At 36.5% G+C, this 14,847-nt stretch overlaps 1 protein-coding gene across 2 annotated transcripts; it reads right to left on the reverse strand.

Annotated features, from left to right (window-relative positions):
* Positions 1 to 289: 289 nt before the first annotated feature.
* LOC121316117 (ewing's tumor-associated antigen 1-like) lies at positions 290 to 14,532 on the reverse strand. Of its 2 annotated transcripts, none has more exons than XM_041250894.1 (7): positions 14,260 to 14,532; positions 12,823 to 12,951; positions 10,406 to 10,479; positions 9,806 to 9,918; positions 7,522 to 9,437; positions 3,390 to 3,500; positions 290 to 1,598 (listed from the first exon to the last, which is right to left on the reverse strand). In XM_041250894.1, the coding sequence occupies exons 1-7, from the start codon at positions 14,411 to 14,413 to the stop codon at positions 1,576 to 1,578; spliced, it is 2,520 nt and encodes an 839-aa protein (XP_041106828.1). In that variant the 5' UTR covers positions 14,414 to 14,532; the 3' UTR covers positions 290 to 1,575. The 2 variants fall into 2 exon arrangements, with proteins under 2 accessions (XP_041106828.1, XP_041106829.1); XM_041250895.1 differs by having other exon boundaries at positions 3,373 to 3,500.
* Positions 14,533 to 14,847: the final 315 nt, after the last annotated feature.

A 14,847-nucleotide genomic window follows, 5' to 3' on the forward strand; every position in this document is an offset into this window, starting at 1 on the left:
ACCAGTACAGTTTAAGAAAAAAAAAAAGGTTGTACTTTGTTTTTATGGAATTGTTGTTTGTGATTTGACAGTAAATGAGTGTTTATTTTATTATTATTAAAGTATAAACTGTTCCTCAAAAGTAACCATCTATGTTTCATACAGATGGGAAAAAGATGATAAAACGTAACTAGCACATTTACTGTTGTGTTAAGAACTATTACTTTAGATTTAAAAATAATGTTTTATTAAAATGGCCTGGAGATACTGCAATTGTATAACTAAAAAAAAAATAATATGTTTTAATTTATTGCAAATAGAAGGTTGTGTAGGTGTGTTTTTTATTTTTTTCTTTGGCCCCTCACTATAATGCCCCCCTCGCTTATTGCCCGTTTTTTTCCGCCATGGCCCTTACCAGGCGGTAAAAAGAGGGTTGACTGTACATAAAATCACAACCATGCATATTTGTACATCAAGTATGAAGCAGTTAATGATGACTTTTATTAAATGTATTAAAATTGAGTAGGAAACATCTACTTTCATGATCCAAATCCCAGATGATCTCCATTCAGCAAACTGGAGAATGGTAAAACATATCCCCCAGAATTGTGCAACAACTAAAGCAAAAAGGGAGAGGACACTCCCATTATTCCAACCTTGCTTCAAACTAATAACTTTCTAGAACAAGTTACATGAAGAAATAACTAAAAACAAATATGTTTATGGAAGTAAACACATTAGCCAATACATCGAACACAGTTTTTATAACTTACCTTGAAATACCTCCGATTCCTTAACAGTACCAGAGTAGACTACCTCCTCAGAAGCCTTAGATATGATATTAAATGTATTACATGTATTTATGGCAACTTACTTGTTTGCAGCATACCTACTTTGTTGGTAGCCTAATGTAATTTTAGTAACCACGTATATTAAATCAGAATCATAGACATTCAGCATGATCAGCAATGATAACCGAGTACTGTTGCCAAAGCTGTCAAATACCTGCTGACATTTAAAAATATTTTGCAAAAATGTTGACCACGAAAGATGTCCCCTAAATGCAAGTAGCTCAACATAGAGACCAATACATCTACACAGTAATCTGTCCAGAATAAATAGTTTAACTGCAGATGATTTTCATAGGGGGTAAAGAAGGTCACAAGCTGTATAATTTTAATTTCAAGAATCTTAACCCCTAACTGTGTTACAATAGTCAACTGGTGAATCCAGAATCTACATTACTATATATACTATTTACACTAGCATTCTCTTTCATAAAATGTACACCATTTCTTTTTCAGCAGATGTAATTCACTGGCTTGAATCTTAACAGCATAGGACAGTACTGATCAAATTACTTGCTAATATGTTAAAGAGAAAAGGCTGTCCCATCAAAGAAAATGCTGTAGCCAATGGTCTACAGCAAGACTTTATCTGAGCAAGTGAGTCAAAGAAGTGTTGATGTCATCTGTCATTCTGGCATGATGATGGCCCTTTATGGCAGCTGTACTCGTTACCATTTACAAAAGATGGTAACCTCTCAATTGGGTTCTTTGCTGGGTGCGGGAGCTTCGTCAGTCTGAAATGGTTCTTTCAGCACACCACGTGGAGCTGTGCTGGTAGTTAGAAGAAAAAGAAATCTAATTAAAATCAACACGCAGCACACATTAAGTGAAAGGCTCATGCCAACATATGACAAGACTATCAGTTGCAGCAAAAATGTAGTCCGGAGATTACTTCTTATGCACACCTCCACATTACAAGTGGTAAGAGAAATGTGTCTCATTTGATCAACATTATCTATAAATGTGTTCAATTTGGCAGCCATAAGATATGTAAATCACAACAAATCCACAGAGAACAGAGAACATACTCCTTATGTAATTTGTTTTAGCATTGCAGTTTCAAATTCTTTGGTGGGTATTTATCCCTCACAGCACAGTAGCAACAGCCAGGTCAAATGCAGATGTGTCTGCTATACATGCTTGCATGTCGACAATTAAAAATAATGGTGCTGCTGACAAAACTTTCTTAGATGCCCTTGAACAGTCACAAGAAACCCTTAAACAAAATCAGCATTTGTTGCAACAGAACTGTAACCTGCAAACAGACCTGGGGTCAATTTTAATTACAATTATAGCATCGTTTGCTGAAATTGCAATTACAATGCTATTTTGCTGCAGTAATTGCAATTATAAATTACACTACAAAGTTACATACATAGCTATATAGTTTATTCTGTTTATTCTACCAAGCAGTAATCACAGGTACAAATATAGAAACATACTATACCGTGTTTTTTTCAAATAAATGGGGTCACAAAGTGGTTGAAAACACCAGAAGAATGTTTGCTCGATTACGTTGCAATTGCAATTAATTACAAGTGACAATTACAATTGTAATTTATCCCAGGTCTGCCTACAAACATCCTGTAAATATCTCTAACATAAAAAGTAACTTGTTTATTACAACCAAGGAAACAACTGTATTTAAATTAGTTAGGGCTAAGGAGGGGTTTACAACATTGACACTTTATCCCAAAGACATTTCTCCTCTTACAACTAATCCTACATTGCTGCAAAGAGATCAAGACAAATGATCTACCATCGTTAGCATAAGGGCAGTGTGCAGTAAAATGACAAATAACCAATGTGTAATATTAGGAATAATAAGAGATTTTTTCAAACAAGACCAAAAGGTTTTGTAATTTCACCAAATAAAAAAAAAAAAGATGCAGTTTCTACGTACAAAATTGAGTGATATTAAGCTTATATATATATATTAAACACCTGTAATATACGGTAATATATTTTTTTTACTGCAGTTAAAACATTTTGAAAACTGGGAACAGGAACACACAGTGGTGAGGTTTCCATGCAGTTTAAACAGTAGTTAAACATACATAAATGAAAACAGTGAAAAACATGCAGAAATAAGGCTGAGTGTAAAGAGTTAAAAAAATGGAGCGCTGGTTTTCTTCTGCTATATGCAAAAACTTCATGTCAGGCAATGACAAAATCAATGACTCCTGAAAGCAGCTTATTTTAAAGCAACACCGGTGTGAATGATGATACAGTACAATATATAGTTTTTTATATGCAAATTTGCCTTTTCTTTTGCCATTCCCCCCTAAAGGTTTGGAATCCCCCCCCCAATTGGCTGCAGCATAGGGAGGAAATCCCCACAGCACACAAAAATGAAATTCAAGCCCTGAAGGTGTCGGCTCCTTTTCTGTTTAAAAAAAACATTCAGCAGCATGTAATAAAGCTGCAATTGCCCACAAGATTTAATGCTCTAAAGTAAATTCAGAAACCAGACATTTGGCAGAAACAGGTTTTGTCCTTTATTCAGCTCTCCTGTTCTTTGCAATGATATGGCTAAAGTGCTTACTGATCACACTGGCGCACCATTCTGAAGAGACGATTCTTTTCTCATCCGTAATCGTGCCAGTGCTTCACGTTTCTTTCTTTCAATCTCTTCTTGAGAACATTTTACTGTCCTCTGGTTGGTTATACAACCTAAAAAAAAAAAAAAATGGAAAAAGAAACAGTGAAACAATTTATATGCAGGGACCTACCTAATTCGCGATTTCACGAAAATTGGGAAATTCACCTCTTTAGGGGCCAATGCATAGTGGACCAATACGAACTAGGGCTGTGTTAGATAAACATGTAAATTATTTATTTAAAATGATAAAAACATGATTACTGTTCTACATAACACATTTATTCATTCATTCATAAATGTTTTATTCCATTTATATGGATTACCTGTAAAATAGGATTTTCAATCCAATATAAACAAGTAGCTACGGTGACATCACCAGTATATGCAAATTAGTACTGTCGAAAGTTCAAACCTTCCTTTGGTAATGTGTTCCGAACCTTCGAAGGTCAAAAATGTACCCTTTGTTGCAGCCATAGTTACGAAAAGGAAAAAAAAAATAAAATAAATAAATCGACACAAACTATAATTTATTTCTGTAGATTTTGTTTTTTTTTCTCTCCAGTTAACTTTCTTGTTTACTGTTCACATGACAATGGTGTTTAAATCAGCCTATCAGTGAGTGAGTCTGTACCGGAGGTGGGACAGAAGTCAGTGTTACATTGTTATTTTGATTTAGGTTGCTAAAATCTAGTTTTTTTCAGCATTGGAGGTAAAACAGCAAAACAAAAAAAGGCAGAGTATATTTCGGCTTATGATCACGTCAAGAAATTTATCAAAAGAAACTTTACATGCAGATGCCGGTAAAGTGTTTTGCACATCTTGTAATATGACGACCGATCTCGATTTAGCTTCAGAACCACGCATTAAATGAAAGGCTACTACAGAACATTAAACAAACAGTTTTCAGAAAACAAATGTGAAAGTCAGCACAGACAAAAAGTATTCCTGTCGGCTGTAGTCAAGTTAAATCAGTACTACGGGTACGAACTAGCACAGCCACCTCGGTCCAAACAACCTGCTGCTTACTTTTTAAACTGGAGACCCGGCACTAGGTATGTTTTCTTTCTTTTGATTTTGGTATTAAAATAAATTCCTGGATGGGACAAACAAAATGACAACGAACGTGCTGCATATTGCCTTTATTCAAGAATGCCAGATGCACTTAGGTAGCCAAGGTTTGGGACGGTTTCTAATTGATTTCCACATCTATATAACTTGGCAAAGCTTTGCCTTATACTTCCAACCAATTCAGTGGATGCAGAACATGCAGTCTCAATGTATGGGCAAGTCTTTACAACACAGAGACAGAGAATGTCTGTGTTGTAACTGCAACTGCTGGGTGATGTTGCATGCTTGCCTTTAACATGTCAGCACTCCCTTTTAGTAAGGAAGCAAGTAGCACTATTTTTAGGCTTTTATAATGCTCTGAAATATTATCTACTTGGGTGTATTTAATGTTTAAACAAGTCAGCGAAATCCTAATTTTATTCCATAATCTACCCTGGAAAAATATGTAATTTCTCAGTAATTTAAGGAGACCTCTATTTATAAAAGACATGATCTCACTTACAGCTACTGCTGGCCAACACACACATATGCTGAACACAACAACCAAAAAAATAAATACAAAATTATATATATTTTTTTTTTCTTTAAATGACCCCTTTGACATGTGACCTAAACCTAAAGTGAGAAAGGGACCTTGACCAGAAAAATCACCCTGGTTGCAATTTAGATGATACCATCATGTGTAGCACCTTGTTCTACTCGTATTGAATAGGGCATTTCAGAAAAGAAATTCTAGGAGCACCCTACTCACTTCTGGCAAACTGCCAGACAAGGGGTAACTGACGAGTTTTATTCGAACTTCAGCCTAACCCTGGAAAAAAATAATCACTTACAGAGTTTGAGAGATAACCTAGTACGTAATTTGTTTAGCTGCACTAAGCAAATCCGTTGAATTTGAAGAAGACTGTGTTTGATTCCTGTTGAAGGTGGATACAAAAAACTAGCCGTAATGTTGTTCTCTGCACTCAAAAAGTACTGCAGCCAGTTCGAGTAGCTGTACTAGGGGTAGTATCTCAGCCATTAGCTTCCACTGCTCAGTCGTGAGATCTAAAGTATCTGCGAAAGTCTTTTTGGTCAAATCTGGGTTTGACAAAACAGCAATAACTGGCCATTTTAATTCAAGGCGGCACTCAAACATATAATAAACCATGTTCCTCCTTGTGTGTACGTCCCGTATTAACTCGAGTGGTGCTTTTTCTGTGTTTAGCATTTGTTTGTTTCCTATTTAAAGCAGTTGGTGCCTTCTCACTCGTTAAAAACCAGTCTCCTTGCTGCTGCCACTAACGAGTTGTCGGACATCCTCCAAGCTTCTCTGAATGCAGAGATTTATATTGTGCCCTGCACAGCTCACACTTGCCACACTACCAAAAAGTAACACGTTACGTTTGCTTGCAGAAAGCAAAGACATTGCTCTGCACATGTTGTCATGAACACAAGCTATTACTTTTGTAGCCACTTCAAACTCATGTGTAATTTTAGTGTCGCTAACACTTTTGACTCAGAGTTCACAGTTTTGCTTAATGTAACGGCAGGTGATGGTTAACACTTCTTGAGCCATGCTTGCCAATAGATCGGTAGTGATGAAAATTGAATTACACTCCTGGCTTAAATTCTGTGAAAGCTTTTGCTTTGGTCGTTCATGGTCCAGAGTAATGAATTTGGATATTGTCTTTTGACTGGGCATTTCATAGCCCGGAGCAAAATTTGCAAATCTGATTTTTAAACGCAGCTCCCTCTACTACACTAACGGGTCTGATATCTCGAGTGACAACATCCACTATCAGGCCAGTTATTTATTTTGCTCCGACGCTTTTTGGATCAACTTTCTTTCCAAAATAAGCCGTCACTGAAGGTGTTGCTTCCTTTTGTTTTTTTTTTTTTTTACTTGTTCAAACTGTTGTATTTTGTCGAGTGCTGTCTTACTAAATGATCCCGCAGGTTGGAGGTATTGCCACAGAAGCTCATTAAAGCTCCACAAACAGCACATTTTACCTTTCCATTTTGTTCTTTAGGAAAAAAAATACTTCCAAAACATCCGACAGCATAAAATTTAATTAAATCGACAATTTAACTAGCAAAATCTGATCCTGAAATGCGGCCTACCTCTAGTCTCTTCTCTAGGTTTTTTATATTTTGATATTTTGTCATGCTTACTTTGAAAACGTACGTCCTGCGTGGTGGGCGGGGAGTTTGTTTTTTTAATTATTTAAATGAACCAAAAGGAAAGGCAAGGAATAAGAGTGCAGATTAAAATTGTGTCTGTCCTACTAAATAAAACGGTCTTATTAACCCTTTGCGGTCATATGTCGGACCAGGTCCGACATTACAATTTTCCCTTTCCGGTCCGATGTCGGACCTAGTCTGTCATCAAAAAGACATCAAGCACAGGTCTCTATTCTTTTTTCTCCGGAAAAAGCCGAGAAAACCTTTGAATGGACGAGTGAGACCAATAGGACCCGGGGAAAATAAAAGGGTGGATCTGAGCAATACACAGAGGCCCTGTACCACAGACCCAACACGGCAATAAAAAAAACAAGATTTTTTTTTTTTTTTTTTTTTAAACCATCGATGGTTATTTTATGTATCAATGGCTATTCCAATGATTTGATGCATTGTCCCAGCCCTAGAAGGTTTTGGTAGTTTCAAATGTTCTCATCATAACAAAAAAGTCCCAAGTCCCATATGCAAGTTCATAACATCTATTTTTTCCTCTAGATCAATCCTCAGACAATTCACAATTGGTCTGACATAGGACTACAGAGGATTAACCTCACCAAAGTGGCCATAAGCAATGCCTGAATGCATGCAAATGCAAATCTGCCAAAAACCCAAAATCTCATGGATACCAACATATTTTGCTTGATGTTTGCAGATATCTTTAACATCTACTCAAACTTATCTTTGGGTGATTTTTTGGATATATACACACACAATACACTATCAAGAATATAAACACACCCATACATGCATTATTAGTAAGAACTTACGCTCAGAACTAAAAATCCAATAAAAAACAAAACTTACCTTTACTTGTCACTGCGACAGAGTCAGAAAGATGCCTTTTGAAGGAAGGGTGCTGTGAAGCACCAGTAATTCCACTGGAAGATGGATGTAATTGGACAGTTCCTTTATTATAACTTTGAATATTGGTTTCATTTCCAGAGGCAAGTCCTGTAATTTGACAACATTGTACTTTTGAAGGTTCGACAGAAGTGCTCCTTATTTTTGTAAACACGTACTTGGAAGCATTTGATTTGTTGTCATTAACAGAAGTCGGCACAATCACACTCCCATTTGAATTTACATTCAAATTGTGGTTTTTCTGATTTAAATAAAAAGTTGCATTAATGGATGAGTCCTTTCCAAATGTAGTAGTCCTTGCTGGTAAAGAATTAGATCGATTAAATGTAGCTGGAGGTTTATTTGACGGGTTTCCCACAGTTCTGTTTTGGGTACGGTTTTCAGGAGCAGCATAACTGCTTTGAGCAGACATTCCACGAACAGCACTTGGTGCTGGGCAAGACTTTAATTTGTTTGGATAGGTGACCAGATGGAAGTTACTGCTTTTTGCTGAAGATGGTGCAACGTTTGTGCTAAGCCCTGTGCCTTGAGTCTCAATCAACTTTTCTACATCATCACACACCTGATACAACAAGTCATCATCACCGTCATCGTCCCAAAAAGCATCATCAAGAGCATCTATTAAATCCTCATCTGGGAATTTGGATTCATTCCAGTCATCAACCAAAGACGTGGTTTGTTTTGCTACCTCAACTCTGATTTGTTGACCTTTGACAGACTGCTTTACAGACTTCAGTGTCCCATAGTCAGATGATATTGCACTTTGCATACTGGCTCTACTTTTTCCACTTTTAACCTGTTGAGAGTTGTGTATATTTTTAGAAGGCGTGTTGGGTGACCCTTTGTTGAACGTGGTTTCATTTTTATATGTGTTTTGTTGCTGCAAGTTTTTCTGTGGTTCAGGTTTATTTGATCCACAAAAGTCAGTCTGCTTAGGTATATTCTCTGCACTTCTCTCACCTACTTGGACCTGTGAGTTTCTATGCAGCATAAAACTAGCCCTACTCTTTACTTTTTCACAAGCATCGTTTTTTCTTTGAAATTCTCCAGGATTCATATCAATGCCACACTGCTGAGACTCCTTACCAGTTAAACCATTGTGCAACATAAGAGACATACTACTGTCATTTTCAATACATTCGGTCGTCTGTTTAGAACAGTGGGTCACTTTGGGAGTTGCAATGAGCTCAGGGTTCTGAGTAATTTCTACGAGAAAAGAATCATCAAGCAAATCATCACTATCCCAATCATCATCAAAGTCCTGTGTGGATACAGACGACACTTTAGAGGCCATTTCTAATCCGTTTAAATGTGGTTTTGATGAAGAAACAGTTTTATGCTTTGTTGGACACTGGTCTGTTGCATTTTGGTAAGAATTAGGCTTTATTCCAAACCCAGGAGGCTTATTAAATTTGAAATTCCCTCCCCCTTTGCAGGTACTTTTTTTTGTAACTTCATTAGTCTCTGCACCAAGCATGCAGTTTCTTTTTGGTGACGAAAGTGAGGACTTTGACAAATTCGGACTCTGTCTACCACTCAAGAGCTGAGTAGGTCCATCAAACAAGGCAATGAAATCTGCTTCTGCCTCCTGATTCACCAATTTCTGGCTGCTGTTTTTAATTTGCATTTCCTCTTGTATGCCAGCATTTTTCAAATTAAAGGGACTAATCTTTTTTGTTCCAGTCAGTTCACCTAAAAAAGAAGGAAGAACTTTTTCATGCATATCCGATTCCATCTGGTCTTCATTCTCATCCTGTAAAAAATTCTGTAGGTCTCGGCCATGATTTTGTTCAGCATCTTGAATCATATTTCTGTCGAACTGTTTTGCTAGCTTCATAAGGTCCTCCACATCACTGGCCCTGTGAAAAATGAATCAATCAATCAATAAACATCTTAAAACTACTAAAACAGTCCATTTATTCACAGTAATTTAAATGACCACTGAAGGGACTCTAAAAGTCGTCTTGATCGGTAGATTATTCAACATGAGAAATAAAAACACAGAGGATCATTGTGACCTTAGGTGATTCTTCCCCACAGGTTGGTTTTACAATAGGTTGGGCTGTGTCACTTTGTTTTGAACATTACACTCAGCTGTTTCACTAAGTGAGAATGTAGCAAAATGGCCACCCCTATACTAAAACTCAGGCATTAGATTGGAAAAATGAAAGTCTTGTTTCATTGACCCGGATTAGTTTGGACTACTTGAGCTGGTTAAGTAACTCACCTAAAGGAATGTTTTTTTGGTCTAGCCCGAAGTACCCCAGGAGTGCATGGAATTGCATTGTCACCAATCCACATTTCAAGCAGTGGAACTTCATGGCTGGCTGGTTTTTCATCCTTTAATAAAATGTATGTTTAACATAATTATCAAAATGAGCCAATACAAAACAGAACTGTTAAACTTAAATAGGATGGTTTAACAGAACCCGATTACCACTGATTTCGCACTCCTTTACTTTAGTGGCTGGTTTTCCTGAGCCGGATTAGCACTAATCTTGGAATATCTAATGTTACCTTGGGTAAGGTATTCAGAGATTAGTGCCAATCAGAGTATGTGAAACCAGCCCAATGACTTCAGAATATTTGATAAAAACACATCTCAATCATCACAGTTAACATTCATTTTTCAGTATATCACGTCCCCAGAGCCAGACTGTCACGGACATATATAGTACACTGGCACTAAAGATTACTGACAGTTTTGTTGCGGTGAGTTTCAATATCAAAAGTTCTGTATACATTAAGTATGTACCTGATTTATACATTCAATCTTAAAAATCACTGCATTTACTACAAAGTGAAGGATCCTTAACATAAATTTTACCTTGGGTGCAATCCGATTCACAATGTCTGAAATTTCTACAGCTCGTCCGACTGCATGTTTCTTTTCTCCTTTACCTAAGTATGCATAACACAAAAAATAAATAAACAATACTGGCAGCCTTGCTAAACAATGTACACTATTGTTACGTATTGTCTATTTGTAAAAATCAAGTCGACCGTGGAACAGTTTCAATACATCAAAAAGAGCTGTGGGAGTAGGTTACATTAACCCAGACATGCCTACTGTTCTACATATAGGTTACTTGAACCCTGTTTACACCAGACATTTTCAAGCCGATAGTCAACGCAGCTGTCCTAGGTCCGGCTGTCCTAAAAGTGGCCTGCTCCAAAGGGGGGGTTCTGGGAAAACTTTGGTCTGTTCGTTGCTCTAATGAGAACGCAGCGGTCGCCGAGACTGCTCACGTCTGCCACGTATACTTGTGTTTATCTGACAACAGGCTTTCATATTTGTGCTAAAATGGGAAAATATATTTAATAATGTGGAATAAATGTGAAACAAACCTATTTCCAGAAAACTGTGAAATATTTCTCACACACGCCTATAGAAAGTCTACACACCCTTTCAAAATGTTCACCTTTTCTTGCCTTATAGCCTGAAATTAAAATGCATTATTTTTTTTTTTTTCATTTATCTACACATCCTACCCCACAACTTCCAAGTGAAAAAAAATTCTACAAATTTGTAGAAAATTAAAAGTAAAAACTGAAATAGCTTGGTTGGATAAGTGTCCACCCCCTTGTAATAGCAGTGGATACCTCTATCTAGAATTAAACAAATCATTACCATAAAGTCGCTAAGAAAATGAAAGGTTTCCTTCACGGGTCGAATACAATCCTTTGTTTAAAAGAAACATACTTTTAGATCTGCACATAGCACTTGTTTAATTACATGCATCATGCCACAAACAATTATATAATTTGACTTAAGTGCCATGATGTGAACAGGGATACCAGACATCCCAGGAAAATTGGGATTTTCACAGTTCTCATCCTTCATTTTTTGTCCCGGTCAGAAACAGTAAAACTTAAATTCTCCCAGTTTTGCTTGTATTAACACTTTGCGGTCCTAATTACAATTTTCCCTTTCCAGGCTGATGTCGGACTCTGTCCGACATCATAAAAAAGTCGTAAAGCACAGCTCTCTAGTCATTTTTTCTCCGGAAAAAGCAGAGAAAACCTTTCAATGGCAAAGTGAGACCGATAGGAGCCGAATGAAGCCGAAAAAAAAAGTTTTTTTTGTTTTTTTTTTCCATAGCCCCATGCAACACAGCGATAACATGGACAAACAAAGGAGATACCTGCTTCTGTCTAGTTGAAGTCCAGACCAAAACCCCATTGAGATGTTGTGGAAGGACCTGAAACAAGCAGCTTATGCTTGAAAACCCACAAATGTCACCAAGTTGAAGCAGTTCTGCATGAAGGAGTGGGCCAAGATTCCTCCACCGCTCTGTGAGAGACTGATCAATAACTACAGGAAGCGTTTGGTTGCACTTATTGATGCTAAAGGTGGCGTAACCAGTTATTGAGTAAGGGGGGGCGATTGCTTTTTCACACAGGGGCATTGAGTGTTGCACAACCTTCTTTAATAAATAAATGAAATAAGTTGTGTTATTTGTTCACTCAGGGTCCCTTTTATCTAATATTAGATTTTGATTGAAGATCTGTTAACATTCAGTGTCAAAAATATGGAAAAATGCAGAAAATCAGACAGGGGGCAAATACTTTCTCATGGTACTGTATGCAGAAGCACTAGCTTCAGGTGCAAAAGCACACATTTTTAAAGAAAGCACTGTATTTGATCTCCAGAATGAAATCTTTTGATTTATGAAAGGCATTACTTCATTTTTTTTTATTGTATTATTGATTCAATATTGGGGGGTGGTGGAGCTACACAATTTAAAGTCACAGATGTTTCTTTTTCACTTTTGTAATACAGAAAAAGTAATTATTTTTCATGGGTAAGAAAATAATCTTGTTTATTGTTCACATTTATGAAGATTTGTCAGACTGATTTATCAATAAAATATATACAAGAACAATGTCCCATATGCAAGTTTTCAAAGCTTCGCTCCATTTTTGATGGCAAAATTAAATCTTAATTAGCATGGAACGACCACCTTGAAGTAGAAACGTACAACACAAATGGCAAGCTTGTTTATTTTAACATATTCACCTCTGTTTTGGTGAGGGGAAATGTCACCACACAAGGGGTGTTCGATATGATGTCATTGGGCACGCACTACAGTTCAGGGGCTATACCGTGTTTACAGTGCCAGAGCCAGCGTCAGCCTAGGTCTAAACACACCATTGGAATTACAATTCAGGCATATTTGGGTTAATAATCACAGAACTGGAATCAAGAGCTACAGTACCTCTTCCAAGTTGAAATAAACTTACCAAATCTGGCTGGTGTTGGAGAACTTGGGTCCCAAAATATATCTTGCTGTAACTCATTGTCATTACAAGGAGAGACTGAATAACTTGTGTGATGACTCGTACTTGGATATCTTTTAGGTGTTTTCTCATCTGTGGAAACATAACATGTATAACCCTTTAAAAAAAAATGTCATTGCAAAATAGTTTTATAATCATAGCTACTTGTACACTTTGATATTTTAATAAAATGCTAAACAAAACAACAAAAGAGCACAAAGTTAAAAACAAAAAAGTTGACTTAAGAGGTTATGAGAAAACAGTGTGTAAACAATACACCCCGGTCATATTTTAATTTATTTGCTTCCTCTGGCTACATAAAAAAAGTGCTTATGACTAGTAAATTCTTACTACTCATAAGCAAATATTTACTTTAAGTTTTAACTGTTCTTTGTCGAACTCACTCTTACTTATAATGAATGTACTGTATTCTTTATTTTGGTCTGTCTTGAATTTGATCTTATTGTACTTTCATAACTGCTTATCTCTATTATGTAATGTGATATTTTGTAACAGTTGTAAGTCGCCTCTGCTAAGAAATAATAATAATAATAATAATAATAATAATAATAATATGTAGGGCTTAAAGTTTTCGGGTTTTACTTTTGATCACGCCCCTTTAAAGTTAAACTAATTCTGAGCAGATTTTGTTTCCTAAAAAAAACTTAGTTACAAAACAATGCCACTTGTTTTTACCTTCATATCTTGGCTGAGCCTGACTGTTTCGACTTATTTTTATTTCAAACACACGTGACAAATTACGTTATTTGCTCATCGCTGATCCTAATTGCATTTCATTGTTGCAGTCTCCTAGTTATCATTGTGCTTTTGTTATTTTCACTCGTTTAACAGAGCTGTCCTGACAGATTTTCTTTTCAGCATAAAATACCCAGTACGGAGTGTACACTGACAGCAAGCCCATCCTTGAAGGCAGCAAAGAAAGAATAAATCTTAAACCCAGTTTTTAATTAATAGTTTTCACTTTATCAGGATGCAGAGACAGCTTAACAACTACTAATTAACATTTAAAGGGAGGTAGAGATTTGGAAAATAAACCGAAAAATAAAAGCCTACATAATGTCATGCTGTAGTTAGTGTTTGTTCAGCTTTTCAGTGGCAGACGTGTCAGTTCGATGGAATTGTGTGCCTGCAACTAACTGGGAAAAAAACAACAGGGACAGTGCACGACAAGAATAATAATATTAACAATAATAATAATAAAAACTATATTACTCTAAAGTAACATTGGTTATTTATTATTATTTGTTAAAGATTTCTTATTTTACAAAACATAACACGATACTACTTCCACGCTGTACACACCGCCTTAGTATATGTATGTTACTTTTCAATCATGATAGGATTACTGGTAGCTCAGTAGCAACATTACATTTCCCTGACCTTCATTTTTTGTAGATGAAGAGGAAAACTGTGTATTATTTATGCCCCTGCTCAGTTTGTTTGTTTTCGATCTATTTGCTGTCCGTATATCTTTCGATCGCTCTTCCTTTTCTTCCAACGCCGCCAGGTGGGAACGCTTTCTCAATGTCGTCATTATGTCGACGATGGCTTGCACAAACACAAGTTTTATAAAAACTTAAAATAACACATTTTAACTGCGTTATCAATAGTTTACGTTTCCCTAGTTGAAATTCGGCGCCATCTTTGGCTTGATTTAACTCAACTTTTCATTGGCCGAGACTGTAACCGGATGTCTCCCTTATTGGTTATTATGGGTACTGGAACGGCCCCAATCTTAAAGAACAACACCCCCACCCCCACATCGTTAAGTCAATCCACCACCGCAAACACTTCGCTCAGATGTAAAACAATTTTAAAGTTGGTTCTTCCACTATAAAAACACAACAGTTAATCTGTAACTGTGATTGGTGAACCACGAATATGACTGGTAAGTATCAAACTGAACGGGCACCTCAAATAAATGCGTTTGGTATGCCACTGTTAAAAAAAAAAAAAAAAGTTCACAAA

This window comes from Polyodon spathula, chromosome 5 (assembly GCF_017654505.1).
Source record: "Polyodon spathula isolate WHYD16114869_AA chromosome 5, ASM1765450v1, whole genome shotgun sequence".
In the NCBI taxonomy this organism is placed as follows: Eukaryota; Metazoa; Chordata; class Actinopteri; order Acipenseriformes; family Polyodontidae; genus Polyodon; species Polyodon spathula.